The 22,604-nt window shown below is 33.8% G+C and overlaps 3 protein-coding genes across 4 annotated transcripts; 1 reads left to right on the forward strand and 2 right to left on the reverse strand.

The window, feature by feature from the left end:
• Window positions 1–3,059: 3,059 nt before the first annotated feature.
• On the reverse strand, window positions 3,060–16,117 carry LOC106115531 (uncharacterized). 2 transcript variants are annotated; one of them, XM_013308958.1, is made up of 28 exons: window positions 15,905–16,117; window positions 15,675–15,817; window positions 15,343–15,507; window positions 14,510–14,708; window positions 12,124–14,283; window positions 11,888–12,028; window positions 11,253–11,393; window positions 11,008–11,129; window positions 10,519–10,589; window positions 10,312–10,403; window positions 9,294–9,554; window positions 8,812–9,000; window positions 8,597–8,721; window positions 8,358–8,519; window positions 8,195–8,281; window positions 7,917–8,115; window positions 7,653–7,778; window positions 7,321–7,443; window positions 7,016–7,219; window positions 6,499–6,705; window positions 6,165–6,255; window positions 5,774–5,872; window positions 5,318–5,457; window positions 4,769–5,009; window positions 4,218–4,385; window positions 3,683–3,770; window positions 3,438–3,543; window positions 3,060–3,207 (listed from the first exon to the last, which is right to left on the reverse strand). In XM_013308958.1, exons 1-28 carry the CDS (start codon window positions 16,085–16,087, stop codon window positions 3,079–3,081), a joined length of 6,162 nt encoding a protein of 2,053 aa, XP_013164412.1. In that variant the 5' UTR covers window positions 16,088–16,117; the 3' UTR covers window positions 3,060–3,078. The 2 variants fall into 2 exon arrangements, with proteins under 2 accessions (XP_013164412.1, XP_013164413.1); XM_013308959.1 differs by lacking the exon at window positions 3,060–3,207 and having other exon boundaries at window positions 3,456–3,543; window positions 3,683–3,795.
• Window positions 16,118–16,490: 373 nt separating this feature from the next.
• LOC106115454 (GATA zinc finger domain-containing protein 10) lies at window positions 16,491–20,570 on the reverse strand. Its single transcript, XM_013308811.1, has 10 exons — window positions 20,430–20,570; window positions 20,257–20,323; window positions 20,105–20,177; window positions 19,386–19,470; window positions 18,532–18,984; window positions 18,205–18,315; window positions 18,028–18,107; window positions 17,283–17,391; window positions 17,046–17,184; window positions 16,491–16,877 (listed from the first exon to the last, which is right to left on the reverse strand). The coding sequence occupies exons 1-10, from the start codon at window positions 20,461–20,463 to the stop codon at window positions 16,730–16,732; spliced, it is 1,299 nt and encodes a 432-aa protein (XP_013164265.1). The 5' UTR covers window positions 20,464–20,570; the 3' UTR covers window positions 16,491–16,729.
• A 279-nt stretch (window positions 20,571–20,849) lies between these two features.
• On the forward strand, window positions 20,850–22,552 carry DCTN5-p25 (Dynactin 5, p25 subunit). The gene is made up of 4 exons (XM_013308783.1): window positions 20,850–21,007; window positions 21,082–21,269; window positions 21,535–21,646; window positions 22,203–22,552. Exons 1-4 carry the CDS (start codon window positions 20,960–20,962, stop codon window positions 22,401–22,403), a joined length of 549 nt encoding a protein of 182 aa, XP_013164237.1. The 5' UTR covers window positions 20,850–20,959; the 3' UTR covers window positions 22,404–22,552.
• The last annotated feature ends 52 nt before the right edge of the window (window positions 22,553–22,604 follow it).

Consider the following 22,604-nt stretch of genomic DNA (forward strand, 5'->3'; position numbering starts at 1 on the left):
AAGAAATCAAAAATAGGTAGATTAAAGAGTAACAAGAGAAAACAGTTTATAGCTCGGCATAAGGAGTCATAAATGAAAAATGGCTATTTTAAGAAGTTAGTGTCTAGATTACGGAAAAAATTGTTACTTCAAGATATAATAATCGACATGTTAATTGATAGACGTATTTTGAAAAATTCATTTCAGCAAAACTTCTCCAGAAATGCCACAGAGGCGTGTTAAAGAACTTTCAAGGTTATTTATTAACCTTAATTACCTTATATCGGAAATTCGCTCAATAACTGAAAGAAATGATATTACACTAGAACACCATTAATACTATCACGTTTAATACGATTTCTCTTATAATACGCCATTTTACGTAGCTCCCTGCTACTTGACAAATGTTTTTATACATTTCTTAACGCTTAATACGATCGTCATCCTGATTTTTATGCCATCACACGCCGCTCTTATTCTATTAAGTTTCGTAATTTCTTTATCCTTTCCATTCCAAAAGAGAATTTTTTTTTTTCAAAATACATGGTTCTCTTTCGACGTCTTTTGATTCTCATTTTCTCAAACCGTACAAGGATCCCCTAAGTTGATTCTGTATCAGCTATTTAGTTACCCGGTGTAGATTATTCACACATTTTATGAGCGAGGGTGCGAAATTGAATTTATAAAGGCAATTTTCTTCAAGTGCTTATAAGTTAATATTTTGGAGCATATTATGTATGGATACTATTTTAAAGTATATTTTTAATTAATGAATAGATTTTTCATTATCGTGATATTATAATTAGAGCGTCGATGGCTCAGGGGTCAAGCACTTGACTTGCAATCTGCAGGTCTTGGGTTCGAATCCCGCCATGTACCAATGTGTTTTTCGATTTCCGATTTACATATGTACATTTATCCGACGTTCTTACCTGTACATATCTGTGAAGAAATTCAAAGATATGTGTGAAGTGAATCAACCCGAACTTGGCCAGCGTGGTTGACTATGGCCTAGTCACCCTTAAATTAGGGTAGGCTCTGTGCTCCTCGGTGGGGACGTATAGTGGGCTGATGATGATGATTTTACATTTATTTCACGCTAGTTTTATTTGTTTACTAATTTTTAGCTTCACTATTGTATTTTTATAATGGTTATCCTGAACCTTTAAATCTAATAATGAAGCTAAGAATTTGAAGCAAAAAAAATATACATAGCATCTTATTTAAATAAATAAAGCAAAAAACTTTACAGTTTATATAATTTCTAATCTGATTTGTAGACTACAAACTCATTTCTAAAATGACGATGTAAAAACATTAAATCATTTTTTGGTGAATTAGAATAACGTTGATACTCAAAGTAATGTATACGTTATATAAAGAAACCGAGACAATTTAGCTGAACCCGCTTCGAAACGCATTATCTAAATGAGATTGCTCAATTATTTTTTTTTTATTGCTGTAAACGAAACGGGCGCGGGTTTCACTTTCATGTTGTATTTCTTCACCTTCTCCGACTTTTTCAAAGAGAATGTTAATGATATTAACGTTATTTGCACCTTTAAGGAAATTTCTGCGTATTATCGGCTTTCTTTTCTGCCTTTCTGTATATTAAAGACAGAAAAGGTAAGTAATAAATGTCGTTTAAGATATTCCTTTGTGGGTATGTGTTACAATATTTTTTCGATAAAAAATAGCATAATAGACGTAAAATCAAACCTTTTGGGTCGAAAATATCTGCGATGGACAATTAATAATGCAGTATAGACTTCGCCGTGAACAAAGAATTAGACATTGTGTGAAGAAGAAAATTGCAATTTTAACTAAAAACATGGACGAGACAAATAACAATCTCCAACATAATAATTACATTAAATACAAAGACTCAAATAGTTTCAACCCGTAATGAAACTAATTCATTCAAGTTGGGACCACCACTGCCCTTGCGGTCCGTGTCCCTGCGAGCCCTACAGATAATTAATGGTCAACTGTTGAAAATGATAAAACGTTAACTTTCATTGCCCAAATGATGTAATATTGCACAAAAAACAGTTATTACCCACTATACATCCTCGCTGTATCGCAAGGTTAGCTGTAAGAGAACTCTTTTAGAGTTTAGCTCACCTGTACATCACTGTATTTCTATGTTATGATACAAACTTTAAATTGTGTACAACGCTTAAAAAAATATAAAAAAAAAATTGCATTTTACATTACTAAATAGCTGTCGCTCGCGGCTCTGTCCGCGCGAATTTTTTTTTTATATCAGAAGGTGGCAAACGAGCGAGCGGCCACCTGAAATCGCTAAAATAGCGAGGTGACCGTTGCCCATAGACATACGCAATTGCATATGCGTTGCCTACCTTTAATCGACGGAGGAGAGGATGCATAGAAATAAAATATTTTCCCTTTTCATGCATCCTCTTATCCGGAAAGTCCACTTCCACTTCCCATACTTTCCCTATAAGAAAGAGGATGGGAAGGGAAAGAGGACTATATAAGGCCTCCGGGACGCACACTCATCAGACGAAACGCGGAATTTCTTCCACTGACGCCTGTCTCCTGTGTGGTCGTAGTATGTCACCGGGCGAGCCGGGCCAATTCGTGCGAAGATGTTAAAGCGGGCTCTACCACTGTTATTAAAAAAAAACTTAATAGCATATGTATGTGTTCTTTCAGCCTCTGTTCTACATCTATGACTCCAAACATTCGCAATTATAATATTATCAAATCAAATTAGTTTGTCCAACACAAAATGGTACATCTATTCTTACTACTGTAAAAAAAAATTGCTATGTTTTTTCTCATTGTAAAATCTCATGAAAAAATCGAACACACAGATTCTTAATTAAACATACACTAGCATTAACCCTCGTTAGTAAAAGTTTCAGCGAGCGCTTTCGCAAATCATTCGCATATAAAGACTCAGCTTAATCAACGATTTTCCTATTTGTAATTACCAAAAATGTATGCATTTATTTAAAATTATAAGAAACGATTATTTTTCCAATTATTTCAACTTAAGCTATGCTATAGAGTAAAAGATTTTAAAACATTAGATCTGTTACTTTTTACTTTAATTAAAAAATATATATATATTCATAAGATAGTTTTTTGTATTTCCTTTTTCAGTTGCTTTGCCGCTGTGTATAAATCATACTTCACTTTAGGATAACCTTGCAAAAGATCTTGCCAATCTTTATACGTCAAAGAAACTATATCGACAACCTGAAAAAATAGAAGTAAAATATAAAAGTGAAACAAAAGAATAAAAGATAAATTATCTTGTTGTTTCTACTTCTTACCGCTGGTTTCCGAGACCAACATCTCTGTGTAAAATATATCACCACCTCTATCATTATCTTTGAAAAAACAGATATATCAATAATTTTTAATGAGGATTTTGATCTCAGAAACCGACGGTTAATATCCAAGTAAAATAGTTTAGTAGTACTTACCGTTCGTGACACGTATGAAAACAAAAATGGCGAATTAGGAAAGAGGCCGGGAATAAAACCGAAGTAATCGTTTGTAGTCAATATGCTTAACAACTTTTTTTCGCCGCTGGAATAAACAACAGTATAACACTTCCAGTGCCACTAATTCTTTTCCTGTTAAAGAAATCGTAATGCGAGTCGGTGGCACTGAAAGTTTTAAGAAACAAATTCTCGAATAACAATAATCTATAAGATCTTTATCTTACCTTTTATTTGTTCCCCATTTCTCAACTTCTCCTTCGTGGATGAAATATATACAGGGATATATGTCCCCCTCTTGCACAATCATCTTCCCTAATAGAACAATGAAATTTGACTGCTGTAGAAATTTAATTCAGATTTAATTTTAATTGATACGTCACTATTCTGTGATAGCAGTACCCCATCGTGCCGGCATATTCAGGCTTCTTAAAACCAAAAGCTTTCATATTTTTGTAACCAATAAGTATAGTAGTAAAAAACCACTTTGTTATTCTAACTTTCATGAGATTCATAAACTGATATATAAACGGCTAAATACGTATATTCATTCGGTGTCGGCACCGACTAATTTCGAGCTCTTTGGGAACCCTTCATTATGGTGAGGGGCCTGGTATTATGTCGCGGACGCGGCCCGTCGCTCATTGGTCACCCCCATGAAGGGTTACCGACGGGCTCGAAACTAGTTGATGCCGACACCAGAAAAATATAAGAGACTGATTGGCCGTCTTACTAAAAAAAATCATTGAAATTTGTAATAACCTGGAAAAACCACAACCCGGCTTAATCTCGTCACCAATTGTCTTAGAAAATAATGAGGCAAATCTTTTAGTAACGGAGGTGACTTCAAATGATAAAGGTATAGGGCTCCAAGAATATCTTCACGAAGACATAGCGGTGCATTTTGTACTAACTCTGGTAACCAGTTACCTGTGAAAGTGTTGTTTTATGCTTGTAACTAATGAAATTAAAAACTACTGGCCGATTTCAATTACTTTCACCATTAGAATGAGTATCTAAGAGTAATAAATCTAAATATCTTTATGTTTAAAATCCTCACAATTAGCTTTAATCTAAAATTCATTTTGAATTAAGCGTTCCAAGATTGTTTTAATGGGACAAACTCTATATCACTTTACGAAGGATAGCTCCATCAATAAATCCGGAAAGTAAAGCACAATAAAGGTCCAAAAATATTAATAGACACAAGCTGCACAAAATTGCACTTTTATAACATGAAAAAAAATTGTTTTGCATTTTAATTTTTAAAATGATTAATTTGCATAAATAAAGGCAAACATAAATATAAAAACCTCTTTGTCTTTGCCACAAATGTCTCGTGTAATCGTCCACCGCCTGCAGCAGAATCGGCGACAAGCCAGTGTTTCTCAAAAATATTAAAAACTTCATCACTTTGTAGTCATATTTATATAAATCGTTTAACTTCGTATAGACAGCACTAATTGCGCTGCTTAGTATCCATATATCCATTAGATATATGACAAAATTTATTACAATTTTGTAGTAAACTTGTTTTTCATTTAGTGATACAACCTGGGAATTTGACATGTGTTACTTGTATACTACGTTACTGCAGCGACGACTGGTTTCCACTGCTTTGAAACGTATATAAATAAATTGTAATGTCAGTTTTATCGAAGGAAATGAAAAGGACAACAATATATATTAATTCAAGTTTCACTGCAGTGGATGTCTACCGTTATATTACCTTTTTCATCGAGCTTTTAAAATTATGTTAAGTAAATGTGCTTGTCAAATAACATACTAGCAATGAGCAATCAAAATTCAAGTGAAATACTGACTATATCCGATTTCAATGAAATAAAAATATAAAAACATACAGATTCCATTTCGGTACTCGTGTACAAGACTAGGATGTACGTCATTGATACAATGTAATCAGCCGCCCAGGTTTTTGGCACAATAAAACCGAATCTGACTTTCCCATTGACTATAAAGGACTTTGTCATTCTTGCACAACCTAGATAATAAATGTTATTGTCAAATAGTTTGTCTTACCGTGGGATTCTGAGACCAAAATCGTCGTATAAATCATAATATTATTTTAACAAAGTTACTGATAGAGGTGACGATATGTTTTGTACAGAGATTTTGGTATCACAACATCATTCAACTCTAACTAGTCCACTGAATTTAGACAACAAATTGAACGTCATAAACCTCAACTTGATAAAGATTTCTTACGAGGAGAAAGATGTAAGTTGGCAGGGCATAATGTAATTTAAGTAGTGAATTAACAATGATTGGTTCATCTTTTCCATCTCATATCAACTAACCTCCACCTTTTCTGTCTTGAGGCAGAATCCATTCCGTGTGATCAATTGTAGCATTTACATCCGGGGGAATAACTGGCACTTTTATAGGAAACACTTCATCTACAATTTAGAATAATTACATCACCACATAACATTTAAAGATTTGTTTCTTGTGAAACATTATAAAATAGTCTTCACTTTGAAAATTGTGGAACGGTCTGTACTCGGCGGTATTTCCAAACCAATACGACTTAGGGACCTTCAAGAAGCGAGCATACCATTTCCTTAAAGGCCGGCAACGCATCTACAGTTCCTCTGGTGTTGCAGATGTCCATGGGTGTAGTTGATCACCTCGGTGTTCCCGCCGCTCGTTTGCCCCCTTCTCTTATAAAAAAAATACTGGAATAAATACCTCTACATGCTACAATCATCCAGCCACATGTCATCGCGTGAAGCACCAATATTACTGACAAAAACTTTAACAAGATTGGTCCAACTCTGCTCTGAAATATTTATTAAATTTTATACTACCGTAACAAAGTGACAGTTGTGTCTATTGATGTTTGTTCTAAAACGTATTGTAGATATAAAAACTGATTTTAATTTTAAAAATTAATTATTTCATTGCTCAAATCGCGGAAAATGGATTCGAATAATTTATTTAAAAAAAAATCATGGTTAAAAAATTGATAGTATTAAAATTCTCTTAAAGTAACCTACAATTAAAAAAACATAACTCCTGTTACCTGAAAACCAGTGCAGAAGTAACTATGAAACTCATATAGTAACCGTAGTCTAAGCAGCCTGGCCAATTGGTACCACCAGTTGTCAGTCACAAATGTTAATAGAGGAACAAGAAGTGATAACATGTCGCAGTAGCAACCCCATCTAAGAAACCTTCTGTACTTAATTAAACGCATTACGCATTTACCTTCAACGACAGTTAACTCCGCCTAAAACAACATGGATTTCTTTTAAATATTTTAAATCAGCTTAGAACAGTACGGTAGGATTTATCAATCGATCAAGATCAGTAGGTTAATGCATAGGAATTTTTGGTAGAAGGCTATTGCTATTTGGTAGAAGGTTTGGTATGTAAGGGCTACACTATAAGATGAAACGAACGAATAACATTATCATCAAAAATATGGCCCAAGAATCGCAAAATAAGGTTTTAGGAAAGAAAGTCATGTAAACCAAAATACTGGAATATTAAAAAAATGCCTATTCGTAATTTTTTTAAATAATATAATCGATACTTACTGCAAAGAATTTGGAAAGAAAACTGAGAAAATGTACAATATCTAGTACGGCTAGAAGTATAAAAATTTCGTATTTAACATCATCCGGTACAGTCTCTAAAATGAGGACCACTGTGGAACTAATCACAGGTTCGATCAGCCAAGTTAGAAACAGCCATTGGGCGTATCGAGTCCCGATATTCGCTTCCATGTATGTTGTCATCCACTGCAAGAATATCAGGGAATATCACACCCCTAGGTCATATATTCATCACATGTCAAAACCGTCAAATTCATTCCTTGTTTTATCAAATTTATTTTACTCACAGGAAGTTTGAGTGATTTCCTTCCACGAAGAATATATTGTACAGTATTGTATGGATCCTCGACTACTGTCTTTTTTAGTGGCATAAAGTCATGTTTTATATGACGTTCCATGTTTGCTCTTGCCTGCAAAGTACTGCGACTTTTAAGTGTTAATTATAACTCTATTGAACTGTATAATAGAAATAAAATTTGTGTATACGGATGACTAAGTTTAGGATGTTAAGAGGAGCCAACAAATGGGATAGCAATTCTTTATTCTCTTGAAGTGGTTTGATGTTTTTTGAATTCTGTGTAACATCAGTGATATCTGGAATGTCATAAGAACAACGTACTTCATGATTGAGAGCTTCTTGGAAATCTGCAATGGGTATTACTAGTACATCTGCATATCCTTCTGCTACCGCCGACACACGCACTGGTCGTGGCTTCAGTCCGTCCAGTTGACCAAATATTGCACCCTGATAACCAAGAACCTTATAAAAATTGCAATGATCTTTTGTGCAGTTTCTTTCTTCATATGTATTCCTTCATGATTCTATTCTAATATCATCAGCTCGAACAACAACAAATTCTAAGTCAATTTCAACGTTTATAACCTTCGTCAGTACTGCCAATTTTTCCTCGCCCCTCTTCACAACGATATTTCCACGGTGCACCACACATACCCACGGCGTCAAGTCCATCTCTCTTAGTAACTCTTGGCCTGGCAAGAAGTGCATCTGCCTAGATGCAGCTGCCATACTTCTTTCCAACTGTTCACCACCTTGTAGAACGCTATTGAGTGCTGTAAATGTTCTACGAATAACGTATTAATGGATGATATTATTTAAATTACAATAAAATGGAAAAGTAGATTGAATATCTAGATACATACTGTTTATAAAAGTAATAACTCAAATCTTGTCTGAAAGCGACACCAATACGATCGCTCATCAAGTTATGAACATCGGTGCCTTTGGTCCTAAATGATAAATTTAAGTTTATTCACTGTAATTATGATGAAAAATTTAAAATACAGTAGGTACGTACGTAATTACCTTTTCCAAATATACTTGAAATGCTCCTGAGCATAATCGATAAGTTTATCGTCTACTCTTTCAGCAACTAAAAATCTTTTTAGTTGAAAAACTCCATGCTGGTATATTGTGTTCCCGCGGAAATGTAATACCAATAAGGTAAGATTGTAACAAAGAACAAACCTGAAAAACAAGCAAATAAAAATGTAATATTTATTTTATTTAGTCCACTAAAAACCTCAATAAAATTTGTTACGCACCAAAAACTACATCCAAGCAACAACAAAACAATGGATGTTCCAATATCTTTTCGAGTTTCTTCAAAATTTCCCAAATCAATTCTAAGTAGTCCATTTTGAGCGAAATTTAAACTTTGTGCGAAAATCTAAAAAGAAGACATGAAATTGCACTGTATATAAAAACTTCAATAATTATTTTGACGTGGTTTTTACTGACTAAAGTGATAAAAACTTACCATACCAATACCTTCGTAGGTAACAGTATTATTGTCAAAAACAGTGTGACTAGGCAACCAGCATCTGCTTACGAGGGTAGCATTGATAAAATGTCCATGAGCGTCCCAGTTAAATTTGATACATATCTTAACAAAGTAGTGGCTGACCGCGAACATCAAAAGAACTGATATCAATTGCCACTTAATCATCTGTTGAAGGACGAAATTGTACAAAAGTAAATTTATGTAATGAAAGTAAACATTTCATGTTTTTTTTATAAGAGAAGGGGGCATCGAGCGGCACCAACACCAAAGGAACTGCAGATGCGTTGCTACCTTTAAGGAAATATGGTCGCATCTTGAAGGACCCTAGGTCGTAGTGATTTTGAAAAAGCGCTGTGATTACTATTTATAAAATTTATGGAGATGTTATGTTGAGAATTATTATTTACAGATTTTTTGTTACTAAATTAGCCGGTTTTGAACGACAGAATAAAACTTACCATAATATAAGCAATATTCGCCGATGGATTATCGGCTAGGTAGTCAAAATATCCAATAACTATATACAAATGTGCAAATCGACTGAATGTATTTATAATCAATGCATCTTCATCTTCAACAACTTTACTCATCACTACGATGTATATTTCATATATTGGTAGAACACCAATAGCATCCATCAGGAAGGTTCCAGTTAAATAGTGTCTGAGGCAACATCTAAAATCGGTTATAAGAATCCCTCGCTCATCGTAGTACGGCATCTGCAATTGACTCGGTAAGCAGAGGTAAAATTGAAGTAAAGCTCAAAGGATGCCAATAACAGTGCAAGATCGTTGTCGGACTGAAATTATCCAGTACAAGATTGTTGTCGGACTGAAATTATCATCATCATCATCAACCTGCCCTTATCCCTATCGAGGGTCGGCACAGTATGTACTACTCCTCCATACATCTCTATCAGTCGTCATATCCGAGTCTACCCCTTCTTACGCATATCCTCTTTCACACAGTCATTCCATACTTTTTTTGGTCTTCCCCTACCCTTGTAGCCATCCACATTCAATCTCATTACTTTTTTGCTTATATCATCATCATCCCTACGAGTAACATGTCCAAACCACGCTAATTTTTTACTCCTCAATTTCTCGATCACTGGCGCTACTTTCAAACTTCCTTTAATATACACATTTTTAACTTTATCCTTCCTTGTATTATAACACCACACATCCATCTTAGCATACGCATTTCATACATGCAATCTTCTTTCATCCGAAACCTTGGTGGCACAACATTCAGATCCGTACAAAACGAATTGAAATTATATTGACTGAAATTATCTTATGTATTATTTTCTATGGCAATATACCTGGTAAAGTTAAGCTTACATTTGGTGGAGCATATACCAGGCCAGATACGTTACTTGGACTGGATATTTATCCTTAATGATATCGGACGAAGTAGGGACTGTCATCAGTTTTTTGACCCATAATTTGGTTATAATTATAGACAATAACTTACAAATAGCTTTAAAACAATATCAATCAATCCGATGCTGTCGCAAAATGATCCTGCAATCATCAATGGCCACCTCCAGTAAGCTCCAATGCCACCTTTGAAATTTAATTGAATTTATTAGTGATGCGTCCTTGAAACCTAACGGCATAATTCTGTATAAATTTTGTACCAAATTACGGTAAATATCCTCAACTCAACATTGCCTCTTACCTTGTATAGACCTAGTGATAATTGAAATACACACAACTATAACACGAAGGAGCATCCAGTAATGCCAGAATCTGTAAGAAGTATGAGTGCTTATTAGTTCTATGCTCGAATAAAGAAATAAAAATCATAGCTCTCAATTGGATGCAATATAACATTTTTGAATAGATACAAATTTCTGCGTATCAACATGTCTTCTCATTTTTATAAGAAATTAGTGGATTTTCAACACAAGGGTGGTCCATATGCTATTAATAATATGATCATTAAAAAATAACATCGCTTATATTTATTATCTTACTAATATTATAAACGCAAATGTTTGTTGAATGTATCACCAGAACGGCTGCATGGATCTCGCTGAAATTTGGTTACATGTAGAGCATAAGCCTGGAAGAAAACATAGGCTACTAATTAAGGTTTTTTTAATTCCGCATGGACATAGTCGTGGGCGACAGCTAGTTTTGTTACATAATCGTGCTGAATACATACGGTGCCGTAGGCGTTATATTTATCATCGTTAAGCGTTGAGTTACACTCGATTCTCTTGTTTGGCTAGAACGTCTTTCTTCATGCTTGGAATGAAAAATACGGTGACGTAATTTCTTCTGATACTGTAATAAAAATATTTAAATAATAAAAAAAAAACATAATTTATGTTTCGTATTAGAATCTATTTAGGTAGCTAAGAAACTTTTCCTGCTGTACCATTATTACTAAAATATAATAATACTTACATCTCTATGTTTTTGAATAACATCTTGTGTCATTTCTTCAAACCTCGTCTTAAATTCTTCCAAACAATGTTGGAATTGCGACCATTCAAGCGGATAACGCTTTAAGATTTTAAAGAAAGTCGTTCTATTTATGAATAGAACCTGTTGAATTTAAACTCGATAAACATTAAGCACTAATCTACATATATAGAACAGCTCTACCGATATGGCTGAAAATTGGTGAGGAGGTAGCTTAGAGCCAGAAGACGGACATAGGATACTATTTCTTCATTTATTTTTCGAATTTATGCCTCGTAGAGCTGCTTTTTATTTAACTTACTAATATTATAAATGCGAATAAATGCGGATGTGACGTGGATGGATGGATGGATGGGAGGACTGGTTACTCTATTTAAGTTTTTTTATATATCCACGCGGACGGAGTCGCGGGCGACTGCTAGTTTTCTATAATTTCTACCTAAATCACTGGACAGATTATGTTAAATTACGGTAGAGTATTCTTAGGTTATCAAAGAAGGTTTGTAATCAAAAATAAAAAAAAAGTAAAGTTTTTCTAAAACTTCACAATTTTTGAATTTGGAATTGCAATGGAATGGTTAAGTTAGCGTTTAATTAAAAAAGGATAATATAAATACCTCACATTCGGTATATGCCATGTATGTTCTAAGTGGGGGTTTGTTGAAAAAGACCGATGTGAATGCAAGCAAATCACCCGGCTTGTACATACTTTTGATAAGTTCACCTTCTTTGTTATGGTATTCACTTTTAATGTATCCCTGATTAGAAACATTTATTTTGAAACAAATGTTACAAACGATTATGGCCAGAAAAACAAAAACTAAGTATGAGAAAACTAATTTCCAAAACTTACTTGTACAAGCCATGTTACATTTTTCGGTTGGAGACCAAAAATAATAACGGTAGATAGCTTGGGAAGCAAAATAAACTTAGCGTTGTAGGCGAGTTCCCTGATAAGGGCGTAATCGGCCAACAGAAAAGGCGGAGACTGTCTTATTATATTCTCTGCCACTTCCCCGTGTACTTTCCAATAGATATCGTAGGGCTCGTTCTTCAATACATTAGGATATAAAACATCCATTCCTCTATAATATTTCCAATGGCACTTCATATACCGATTTAAACGTCTTAAAAGTTCTGGATGTATTTTAAATTGCTTATAATGATTCGTGATATTAATCACAAAGTATTGATACTTCGATATACCAGTATTATAAGCGTGAAATATTCCAATTAAAGCTGTCTTACAGTAAATGAAGATTATATAACCGAAATAAATAGTCACAGTTGACACGTAAACATCGGTTAAATTTTGAGTGGTATTATGCGAAAAGAGAAATTCCAATACCCATGCTAGAAATATTTCGAACACGTGATTAACTTTGTAAATACATAGATTCTTAGGTACTCCCCAATTACAAAATATCTCGCCAAAGAAACTAACAGGACTCAAATCGGGAATAATTGTCATCAATGCAAGTGTCAAGTAACTCATTATATACACGAATATTAAGTGAATTAAGCAAACTTTAACAATTACATGAATCAAAGGATCTCTCCCAAAACTCCAATTAGGAAAGAGGATGTATATCTTTAATAATCGATTGAACTGTACTATGTAATAGTATTGAGGTGTTCCGATGAGCCTCACGTAAGTCTCGAACCATGTCGCTGACAATATATCAATAAAGAACCAGACATTTTTAAAACGAGCAAACATCACAGACGCAAAGTAAACTCGACCTGTTTCTTGATTTTCCATCGTTGTTATTAATGATACACATACATCAGCCAAATAAACAATATCAGTCCAAAATTGAAAAAAATTAAACCAAACTGGTACATCTGGCCTTGTAATATTTGGTGGATAAAATATTAGGACGAGGAAAACAGTAGCTACAACAATTCTGTTCCATACCACACTAAAACTAGAATTTGGAACTAGAAGTAACGGAAAACGAACGCTTGCAAACAAAGAATGCTTCCTCAATTCTCCATCTGTGCACAAAACTAATTGTCCAAGATATTTTGGGCAGTGGTAGACAACTTCCTCTGCCGCCAACTTTAAGCATGGTTTAGAATGTTGATCTTCTGGCACGTTGAAATGTGATACAACCTCTGATATCTCCCACCATCGCTTTTTTAGCCATGCGATGCCTTCATCTTCGGCCCTGTCCAATCCTCTTACGTGCGTTTTACACGAATAAAGCGTATGAGCATGCTTGATTTTTTCCTTCACGCGTTGTAAGATAGCTTTCCTGTCTACTGGGAACTTATGCATAGCTTTCAAAATATCCGCACGGGGTAAATAAAATACTTCACAATATGTGAGACAACGCACCATTGCTATTCGCTTTAGTGACAAGAAGAAACTTATATCCCCGAAAATAGTACCGCTTGTAAATGAAATTATAGGAGTTATTCCATCGTCCATTGATATCAGTTGAACTATTCCAGATTTTATATAATACAAATGTGACTGACAATGGGGCCCGACAAAAAATCTTGAACCTGGTAATTTGTAATCTAAATGTATAAAATCACATAACCATCTTTGGAAAGCGCGTGACGTTCTTCTTAAAGTTGGACTATGGTAAAATACGGCCCAAACGAGATCCTGCTTGATTTCCACTCTTAGATATCGAGGTAATTCCGACATTATATTAGGAAGACGCGTTATACCATCGTGTTTCTTCCACATTAATGCATAAAAATTCTTCACATCAACGTATGCTTTTGGCGAAGGATTCCTTCTCTTTGCTTCGCCTATTATAATCTGTACTCGTGGGTGAAACGAAAAAATACAATGTAACTTTAACAATGATTCACCTATCATTTTGGGAAAGATAACAAAAGTTGAGATGAGATAGAAAAATATCATGAGTGCACTAAAGAAGACATATTCCACCAAAGTAGAAGCTTTGATTTCGTCGAACATATAATTTACGGGAAAGAAAAAAATAAACGAAGCTCCGTAAACATAAGTTGTAAACGTTTCGCTTGTTTCATTCAGCTGAAATGAAAATGAATATGTTATTTAAAAGGTAAAAATAATATTGACTTTAATCTGCCATCTAATTTCCGCTGTTCAACAAAAAGGTTACAAATGCGAGTCGGGAAACAAAATAAAGGTCTAAACTTTAAGACTTAAATTGTACATTATAAGAAATATTCAAACCGATAACTTGACTTTTGACTTATAAAATAAAATCATGTCAAAATTAGAACCAAATTTTTACCTTATACATGACGTATTTCCTCCAATCCTTGTAATAACCAGTGCCAGTACAAGAATCACAGAGGCCAATGTAAGTCATCAACATTAAAACACATGTGATACAATTTACAGTAATAACATTCATTATTGTAAAACCGACAAAAAGTTTAATATTATCATGTGTAGTGAGAAGGGAAAAATATTCTGCCACCCTATAAATTCTGAAATGAAAAACAAAAAATATTTTTTCTTTTATAACAGAAGGGGGCAAACGAGCAGCGGGAACACAGAGGTGTTCAACGACGCCCATGGACATCAGCAATACCAGAGGGACCGCAGATGCGTTGCCGGCCTTTGAGATAGTGATAAGCTCGCTTCTTGAAGGACCCTAAGTCGTAGCGGTTTGGAAATACCGCCGAGGACAGACCATTCCACAAAGCTGCTGTGCTAGGCAAGAAGTTTCGCGCAAACCGCACGGTTGTGGATTGCCAGCCATCGAGATGGTGTGGATGAAACCACGTATAAGAACGACATCATATAATCTTACTAGTCTTATCTTACAAATATAAATTCGAATGTTAAGATGGATGTTTGAAGATATCTCAAGGGATCATATTTGGCATAGATGTAGAAGAACACATAGGCTACTAATTAAGTTTTTTTTTAATTCCACGCGGACACATATTATCTTATTCTAATTAAGCTATTTTCCAAACTTTCCATATCTTTTTGAACTGTTCTTCATAGTTTAAAAATATCCCATGGATAATTTTGAGTTGTATGACCGTTAAAAACTAATTTATTGTCAAGAATTAGGCAATATAAATGATTTAAATTTAACTTTTAACTACTCACGTTATAAATTCCACGAAAGACAACATATTGGGCCAGAAGGCCACCTCTGCACAAACAGCATAGCTCATAAGGTGAAAGAATGGAATGATGCATAATATATCAATCAGAAGCAAAAAAGCTGATTTAGGCAAAAACTCTCGTCTCATTGCTTCATCTGTAACTTGCCTAAAATACAAGAAGAAAACAGTAGGTAATGGAACAGAGTCTACAAATTTGATGAAGATGAAGTCTTAGAAAATACGCTACTAGTGGTAATCATTAGAAATAACTCGACGTCCACGCGAGAATTTATCTTATAGGACTAGGAAAATTGTATGTTATATGACCCTTACCTATGCATTATATGCAGACAGGTATCGATGCCGTAGATAACGTCAGAACAATACATATAAAAATACTTTATTAAAAACAAATAGATGTTATAATCCAGTACATCTGAACAATACACAATGGGGTACACTGCTTGTAATGGGCCCTAGGAAAAAAAAAAACATTAAGATAGTTTATGAAAATAGAATCCATTAAAAGCTCAATGCTTTATGGTCAATTAAAAGGGACTTACAAATGTGCTTTTCACGATCACCGATAACAGAACCATAAATTTGAAGACAGGATGAAATGGAAGAAATATCAAATTGCTCCAATTTATGGAGGATTCTTCTGAAAGTTCGTCTTCGTCGTCATCATCATCGTAGCTAGAGATGTGTGTCACTGATTTCGACGATGTGCTTCCACTTTTATACATTATATTTATTCTTATACTTACAGCTTTAAACTTTTGATCGCTACGTGTTATGTCAAATGTCAATGTCAAATATTGACATTATTTAAGGTAGAAATGTAAGTGGACAGTAACAATTATAAGATTTTTACGTCTTGTGTCCCTATGTCATAAATTAACCTCAAAATATCTGTAGACAGAACTAGTACCTTGGCAAAATCTCTTGGTAAAGAAACAATGTGCACACGCATGTAGAGATTAGAAGTTACGCATGATACTTCACAAGTCTACGTATACCTAACTAGGGGCGTTTGAAGCAAATATCGTTGAATCAATTACGAAAGCGTTTATTAATTCAAATCTCTAAAATTATACAATTTAATCGGTAACATTTAACTTTTGCGTATTGTTAAAATAAAGAGTTAAACTTACAGTTCCCAATACTATTTGTCAATTTTTAACGTAAATTTAAAACAATAAAATCAGCAAACATTATGATAAGTAGTAGCTCATATTTCAGTTAACCCAAAAATATTAACGACATCGACAGACACTACAGCATTTGAATTGGCACTTCGGGAGCAAGATTACTTTCCCACTTGACGTGGCAACTCTAATACCGGGAGGGTACCATTACATTTTAAATTTAATTAATTACATATTATTTTATTGTGAGTAATCCTTAGCTAGTTTAGCAATATGGTGTTGAGCGACGGCGGCACGGCGAGGCAGCGTGGCGATATCGTCGCCGGTCGCCACGCGCACGCTGAAAGCCTGCAGGCGACACGTGCCCACCATCATGCGACCTACAACTCTGAGCAACGTGCATTCATGTAAACGCGTTCACATAATTGAATCAGTTGTCGGTCGGGACCGTCCTAAACAAACTTATAAGGAGATAAAGGTATTATGTGATATAAGACCTAGAAGAGAAAAATATATAAAAAAAAGCTATAACAATCCAATAGTAGCAAATACTTACCTAACAGTACAAGGCAATATCAAATCAGGGAAAAGAAAATCGATCTCGTAGTACACAACTTCCATGGCCGGTCCATTTTCATCTTTTATCACTAAAATCTTCTCACAAGGTTTCCCCTGTCTTACGCTTAAGCATTTCGCTTAAATAAGTACAAAAATATAATTATACACAAAAATTTCCTTGAATTGCATTTAAAATAAAACTGTATACAAAATTATAGTCAAGAGTGTGACTCACCAACAATTTCGTAAAGTACCAAAACGCCTATTTCCTTTAGTACCTTGTGCCATTTGAGCACTTTCTCCACGGGACCGGAAAATGCTCGCGGTCCGCTTTTATTTAATGCCTGAACGAATTGTACATTGTAAACAAATTCAACACGTGTATATGATGTTTTAGATCAAAGGCTATACAAATGAAAGAATATGAAAGGCTTCCTATTGCCAAAAATAACATTTTTAGTATTATTTCTATGACTATTTACTCTTTAAAGCTTTGTAGAACAAAGAAAAATGTCGACGAAATACAATGCAGGGTCACATTTAATGTTTTTTTTTATATCATAAAGTGGCAAACGAGCGAGCGGTCACCTGAAATCACTGAAATAGCGAAGTGACCGCTGCCCATAGACATACGCAATTGCATATGCATTGCCTACCTTTAATCGACGGAGGAGAGGATGCACAGAAAGAAAATATTTTCCCTTTCCATGCATCCTCTCATCCGGAAAGTCCACTTCCACTTCCCATCCTTTCCTTATAAGAAAAAGGGTGGGAAGGGAAAGAGGACTAAATTAGGCCACCGGGACGCACACTCATCAGACTGCACGCGGAATAGCTTCCACTTGACGCCTGTCTTCTGTGTGGTCGTGGTATTTCACCGGGCGAGCCGGGACAATTCGTGCGCAGATGTTAAAGCTCGCTCTACCACTGTTAAAAGGAAAAGATTATTATTATTTATATGTCAAATGTAAGGAACATACTTGAAGCTTATCTAAACGAATTTTTCGCAGATTTTGTGTTTCATTTTCCGCTACAACAGTCGTCGGCTTGTTCGTTACTTCTAAAAAAAACAACACCTAGAACATGTAACTAAACATAAAATTAGACTTTATAAGTAAGTTTTATTTCTTATTTCACACAAGATTTTATGATGATACCTTTTAATGCCATAACTACGTTTTCCAAACTAGAATCTTCATTTTTCGTAGACGTTGAGGCATGAATAGAAAAACTCGATTGCTTTGATTGGGTTTGAGTTTGAGATTTTCCTGAAATACGACATAAAAAACAGGTTGATATAAATAGTAGAAGTCTGGTTAGAATCAAAAGAAATATATACCGAGGGAATAAACAAAATGTCAGTCAAGAAGTTTTTAATGTTATTCTTACGATAAAGTAGTCTATAACGTAAAGACGTTCGTTTAATTTTGAAGCCTTTTAGTAAAATTCCTATAAATATCAAAATCGATATAAATTGTAAATACCTTTTGGAGTTGATAGCGGCCCATTGACAAACTTCTTTGCCGGTTTCACAGCACCAACAACATTTTTGTTCAAATATTTCGTATATACCACTGCATCTGTAGTTTCCGGGACAATATTCTGGAGATTTAGGTCAGCTTTATAGCGTTGTTGACCTTGAAAGGCATGCTGTTGCATATTTTGTTGAGGTTGAATGTACTGTTGCCCATGAATTTGTTGTTGCTCACGCATGTACGGTTGCCCAGGAATATGTTGTTGCTCACGCATGTACGGTTGCTCAGGAATATGTTGTTTGCCATGCATATACTGTTGCCCAGGAATTTGTTGTTGCCCATGCACATACAATTGCCCATGAAGCTGTTGACCTTGATTGTTTTGTTGACCTTGAATGTATTGTTGCTCTTGAAAATCTCTTTGCATTGGAATTAAATGTTGACCTTGGTTTTGCTGTTGTCCTTTTCAGTAACAATTAAAATGTGCTAGTTTATTTTGTTGTATTTACCATGATATAGATATGTATAAGCAATTTCTATGATTCAAGATTTCTAACTAAGAGCTAAAGAATAAAAGGAAAGTAGGAAAAATGGAAGGAAAAAGCTAAGACAATATCTAATAATAAAATTCTCGCACCTTTACTCGAGCACTTTAAAGATTTCTAAGTCAAATGGTAATTTTACTTTGAATACAAAGATCGCAAATATAAACTTTTTAGAACTTATAACACGTAAGGAGGTTGTTTATGAACTCTTATTACTAAAAAAAAAGTAGATAATCGACCAATATTAATTTAACGTTTATCGTCGTTGCTACCGATGACCTTGACTATTTCTTTCAATAAGTGAACATAAAATGTTACCTGATATGTAGTTAGTACTTCCAGAATACGATGCTAAATACTGAGGATCGATACCGGACTGAATTTGACCAGGATTTTGAATTATCTACAGATATGAAATATTTTATGGGAAATAAAAAAAAATATTTAAAAACATACAAAACAAAATGATTAAGCAAACAACAAAGTTAATCCCTTGTTCTTAAAACAATACCTCAGCTTCAGCCACAAACTCAACGTCCCTTTGACGTTGAAGTAACCTTAATTAAAATGTTAGGAGTTTTCGTGGCTTTGCTGAGATGGAAAAAGAATTTAAAAAAGAAGCCCTGGTGAGTTTAAAACAAGGCAATTACGTTTTTTTTTTGGAACTTTTTGTCCAAGAGCTACCGACTCGAGTATTTCGTATGAATTTCATATTTTTATTTCAGAATAATAAAAATATAAGTACGTAGAAAATGTGAAGTCAATTTTAAAAGGGCGCGCTTAAATATAATTGTAAGCCCATTAATAAAATAAGGCTTATAAATATGAACTACTAAATAATACCAAAATATAATTAGATTTATGTTCTTTTTCAAATTTTATATTCGTCGCCCCCGTACAAAGGATATTTTTTCATTGTAAAATAGCACTGAAAATGAATATTTTGCTTATATGTTAAGAATCTATCCCACGTTAATATCCCAAACAATAACACATCATTTCATTAAAAAAAATAACATAGCTCTAGTTCTACTTACAATACCCGGATTATTTATTTGTTGAGCGTTTGGGAAAACCGGCCCGTACGTGCCGTAGAATGGGTTTTCGCCTCTGAAAGTTAAACATATTTAAATGTCGTAATAAGAGCACTAATAGTAATTTGTTAAATAAAATTATTTAGGCGACTTACGAGGTTGTGTTATTGTTATTCATACTTGTTGATGGCATCGCGAACATTTGATTCGGCTGCGGATTGCCTGAAAATTTTTAAGATGATTTTTAATAATGCAATCTAAAAGAAATATTAAAAAGTGTTTGTAATTTTCCTTGAAATGAATGTTAAAATCATATCAGAAAATTTACCAAGCCTCGGTTCTCTTATCACGTATCGATCCATTGATTGAATTGTAAAATTCAATGAAATGTCGTTTAATACAACTGTTTTTTGTGAACACAATGTATTTAGCAACTTTTTTCACTTTTAAAACTTATAAAAGTTTTATATACCGGTTTCAATTGCCGCTCTTCACGTTACTTTTTAAAAACTTGATTTGAACAAAGTAAAATGTGTTTTCGGTTTACGGTCCATCTGAAATTTTAATCACAGCGACGTTTATAGTTGTTATTAATGTTAATTAAAATACTTAAGATAGAATTTGTCAAAAATGATTTAATTAAGAAATTAATTTTCCCTTAACAAATCTCAAATCCTTTTTATTTAATAGTTTTTGGGCATATTATTCCAACCATTGCCCAGCGAATGTTATTGTCACATTGACATTGGCCAACTGTCAAGTGTCAAAAATAAATCAAATGCAAAATTACTAATACAATATTTGGGCGTACCATTTAAAGAGTTTCATTAAACAAATCCTTTAAATCTAATATCAGTAATGGAGCTCCAAGATACCTATTACAACAAATCGGAATACGTTGAAACTGTTAGCAGATATATATTAAATTTTGGAATTTCGATTCAAATCAGTCCATAAAGTTTTGTCTTATTATTTTTTAGGCATCTGGGAATAAAGTTAGTCGGCAAACAGTTCTCTGCGGATCTCAGAACATTGTTTTACATGGAAAGGTTATTGTTCAAAGTGATGCCATTATAAGAGGAGATCTGGCGAATGTAAAAACTGGCAGGTTTTGTATTATAAGTAAAGGATCTGTCATACGTCCACCCTTCAAGAAATTTAGCAAAGGGTAAATAATTTTTAAAAACAATTTTAATACAACAGATACGCTAATACTTTGCTAGTGTGTATGTAAGTTTATTATTATTATTATTCCATTATACCATACATAGTCTTAAAGCTTGATATATTTTATAAAGCGAAGTTACACTTGAATTATAATATTCTTCCTAAAGTTTTATAGACATGTAAATCAATTAGGCTTATTCATTTTTATTTGTTAACTATTTTTCCCCAAATAAAGGTAATGTAACTTAAGTTGTTTTCTATTACAGAGTAGCATTCTTCCCACTTCAAATGGGTGACCATGTATTTGTCGGTGAAAATACAGTTGTAAATGCAGCAGTTGTTGGCTCCTATGTGTATATTGGTAAAAATGTAGTCATAGTAAGTTAACAAACATATTTTAATAAATAAAATAGAATCTCTATACCTTGAATTAACTTAAGTTCAAAATTTTATGATTATATTGTGAATTGCTAGTAAGATATTATATTTCACAGCCTTTATGTACAGTCTGATTTTTGAATTACGAGTTATTGAGTGTAAATACATACTAAAATGCCTGCAGGAAAATAAAATTTTGTTTGAATTATAAAGTTTAAATAATTCAAGATACAGAGTGTTTGAGGGATCAATGGAAGGGAACAGCCTTTTTTTCAATTTATTGAGAAATTTGACAAAACAAGGTCCCGATTTTAGATATTCCTCAGTAGTATTGTTGTTGACTACCACTAATTATAAAATCTATGCAGATAAATAAAATTTAAGTATGTATGTCATGGTTTATGAAAAGAAAAGTCAAGCATAAAATAGTATATAGCTTTGAGTAACTTGTGAGCAGCAGGAAATTAGGAAATATGATGACTTAAGCCCAATTTATTATAATCAAACTATATCAGTTCTTTGTTCTGTTTAATAATTCAGTGAATTTATTTTATAGGGTCGCAGATGTGTATTAAAAGACTGCTGTATGATTGAGGACAATTCAGTGTTGCCAGCAGAAACAGTTGTACCTTCATTTGCTAGATATTCAGGGAGCCCAGCACGTCATATAACAACATTACCAGAAGCCATGCCAGATCTTATGACAGAGTTTACAAAGAGTTATTACCAACACTTTGTTTCAATAACAGCTAATTGATAAATATGATTGATATAAATGTGAAGCAAAAAATATTTATTTATTAATAGGAAGACTATTTCATGATTATTGCTTTATTTCATTTTTCAAGTCATGTAACTTCTAATTTTGCACTAAAGATAAGCTGATTAAATAATTTATTTATTGGATTTATTATTTTCCTTAGTGTTCCAATAGTAAACCATTCTTGCACAAGCATGT

Source organism: Papilio xuthus, unplaced genomic scaffold (genome assembly GCF_000836235.2).
Source record: "Papilio xuthus unplaced genomic scaffold, Pxut_1.1 DF827789.1, whole genome shotgun sequence".
In the NCBI taxonomy this organism is placed as follows: Eukaryota; Metazoa; Arthropoda; class Insecta; order Lepidoptera; family Papilionidae; genus Papilio; species Papilio xuthus.

Bases quoted from the DNA above. Each gene is read 5' to 3' on its own strand.
- LOC106115531 (XM_013308958.1), bottom strand. From the start codon at position 16,087: ATGTATAAAAGTGGAAGCACATCGTCGAAATCAGTGACACACATCTCT. The intron at 5,010-5,317 runs GTATGTTTTTAT...TCAAATTCCCAG, and splicing joins CGAGTACCGAAATGGAATCT to GTTGTATCACTAAATGAAAA. The intron at 3,771-4,217 runs GTTATTACAAAT...TTGTTCTATTAG, and splicing joins CCGGGTTGTGGTTTTTCCAG to GGAAGATGATTGTGCAAGAG.
- LOC106115454 (XM_013308811.1), bottom strand. From the start codon at position 20,463: ATGGATCGATACGTGATAAGAGAACCGAGGCTTG. The intron at 20,178-20,256 runs GTAAGTCGCCTA...TTTAACTTTCAG, and splicing joins AATAACAATAACACAACCTC to AGGCGAAAACCCATTCTACG. The intron at 17,392-18,027 runs GTATGTTCCTTA...CAATTCGTTCAG, and splicing joins TTCGTTTAGATAAGCTTCAA to GCATTAAATAAAAGCGGACC.
- DCTN5-p25 (XM_013308783.1), top strand. From the start codon at position 20,960: ATGGAGCTCCAAGATACCTATTACAACAAATCGGAATACGTTGAAACT. The intron at 21,008-21,081 runs GTTAGCAGATAT...ATTATTTTTTAG, and splicing joins AATCGGAATACGTTGAAACT to GCATCTGGGAATAAAGTTAG. The intron at 21,270-21,534 runs GTAAATAATTTT...TTTCTATTACAG, and splicing joins TTCAAGAAATTTAGCAAAGG to AGTAGCATTCTTCCCACTTC.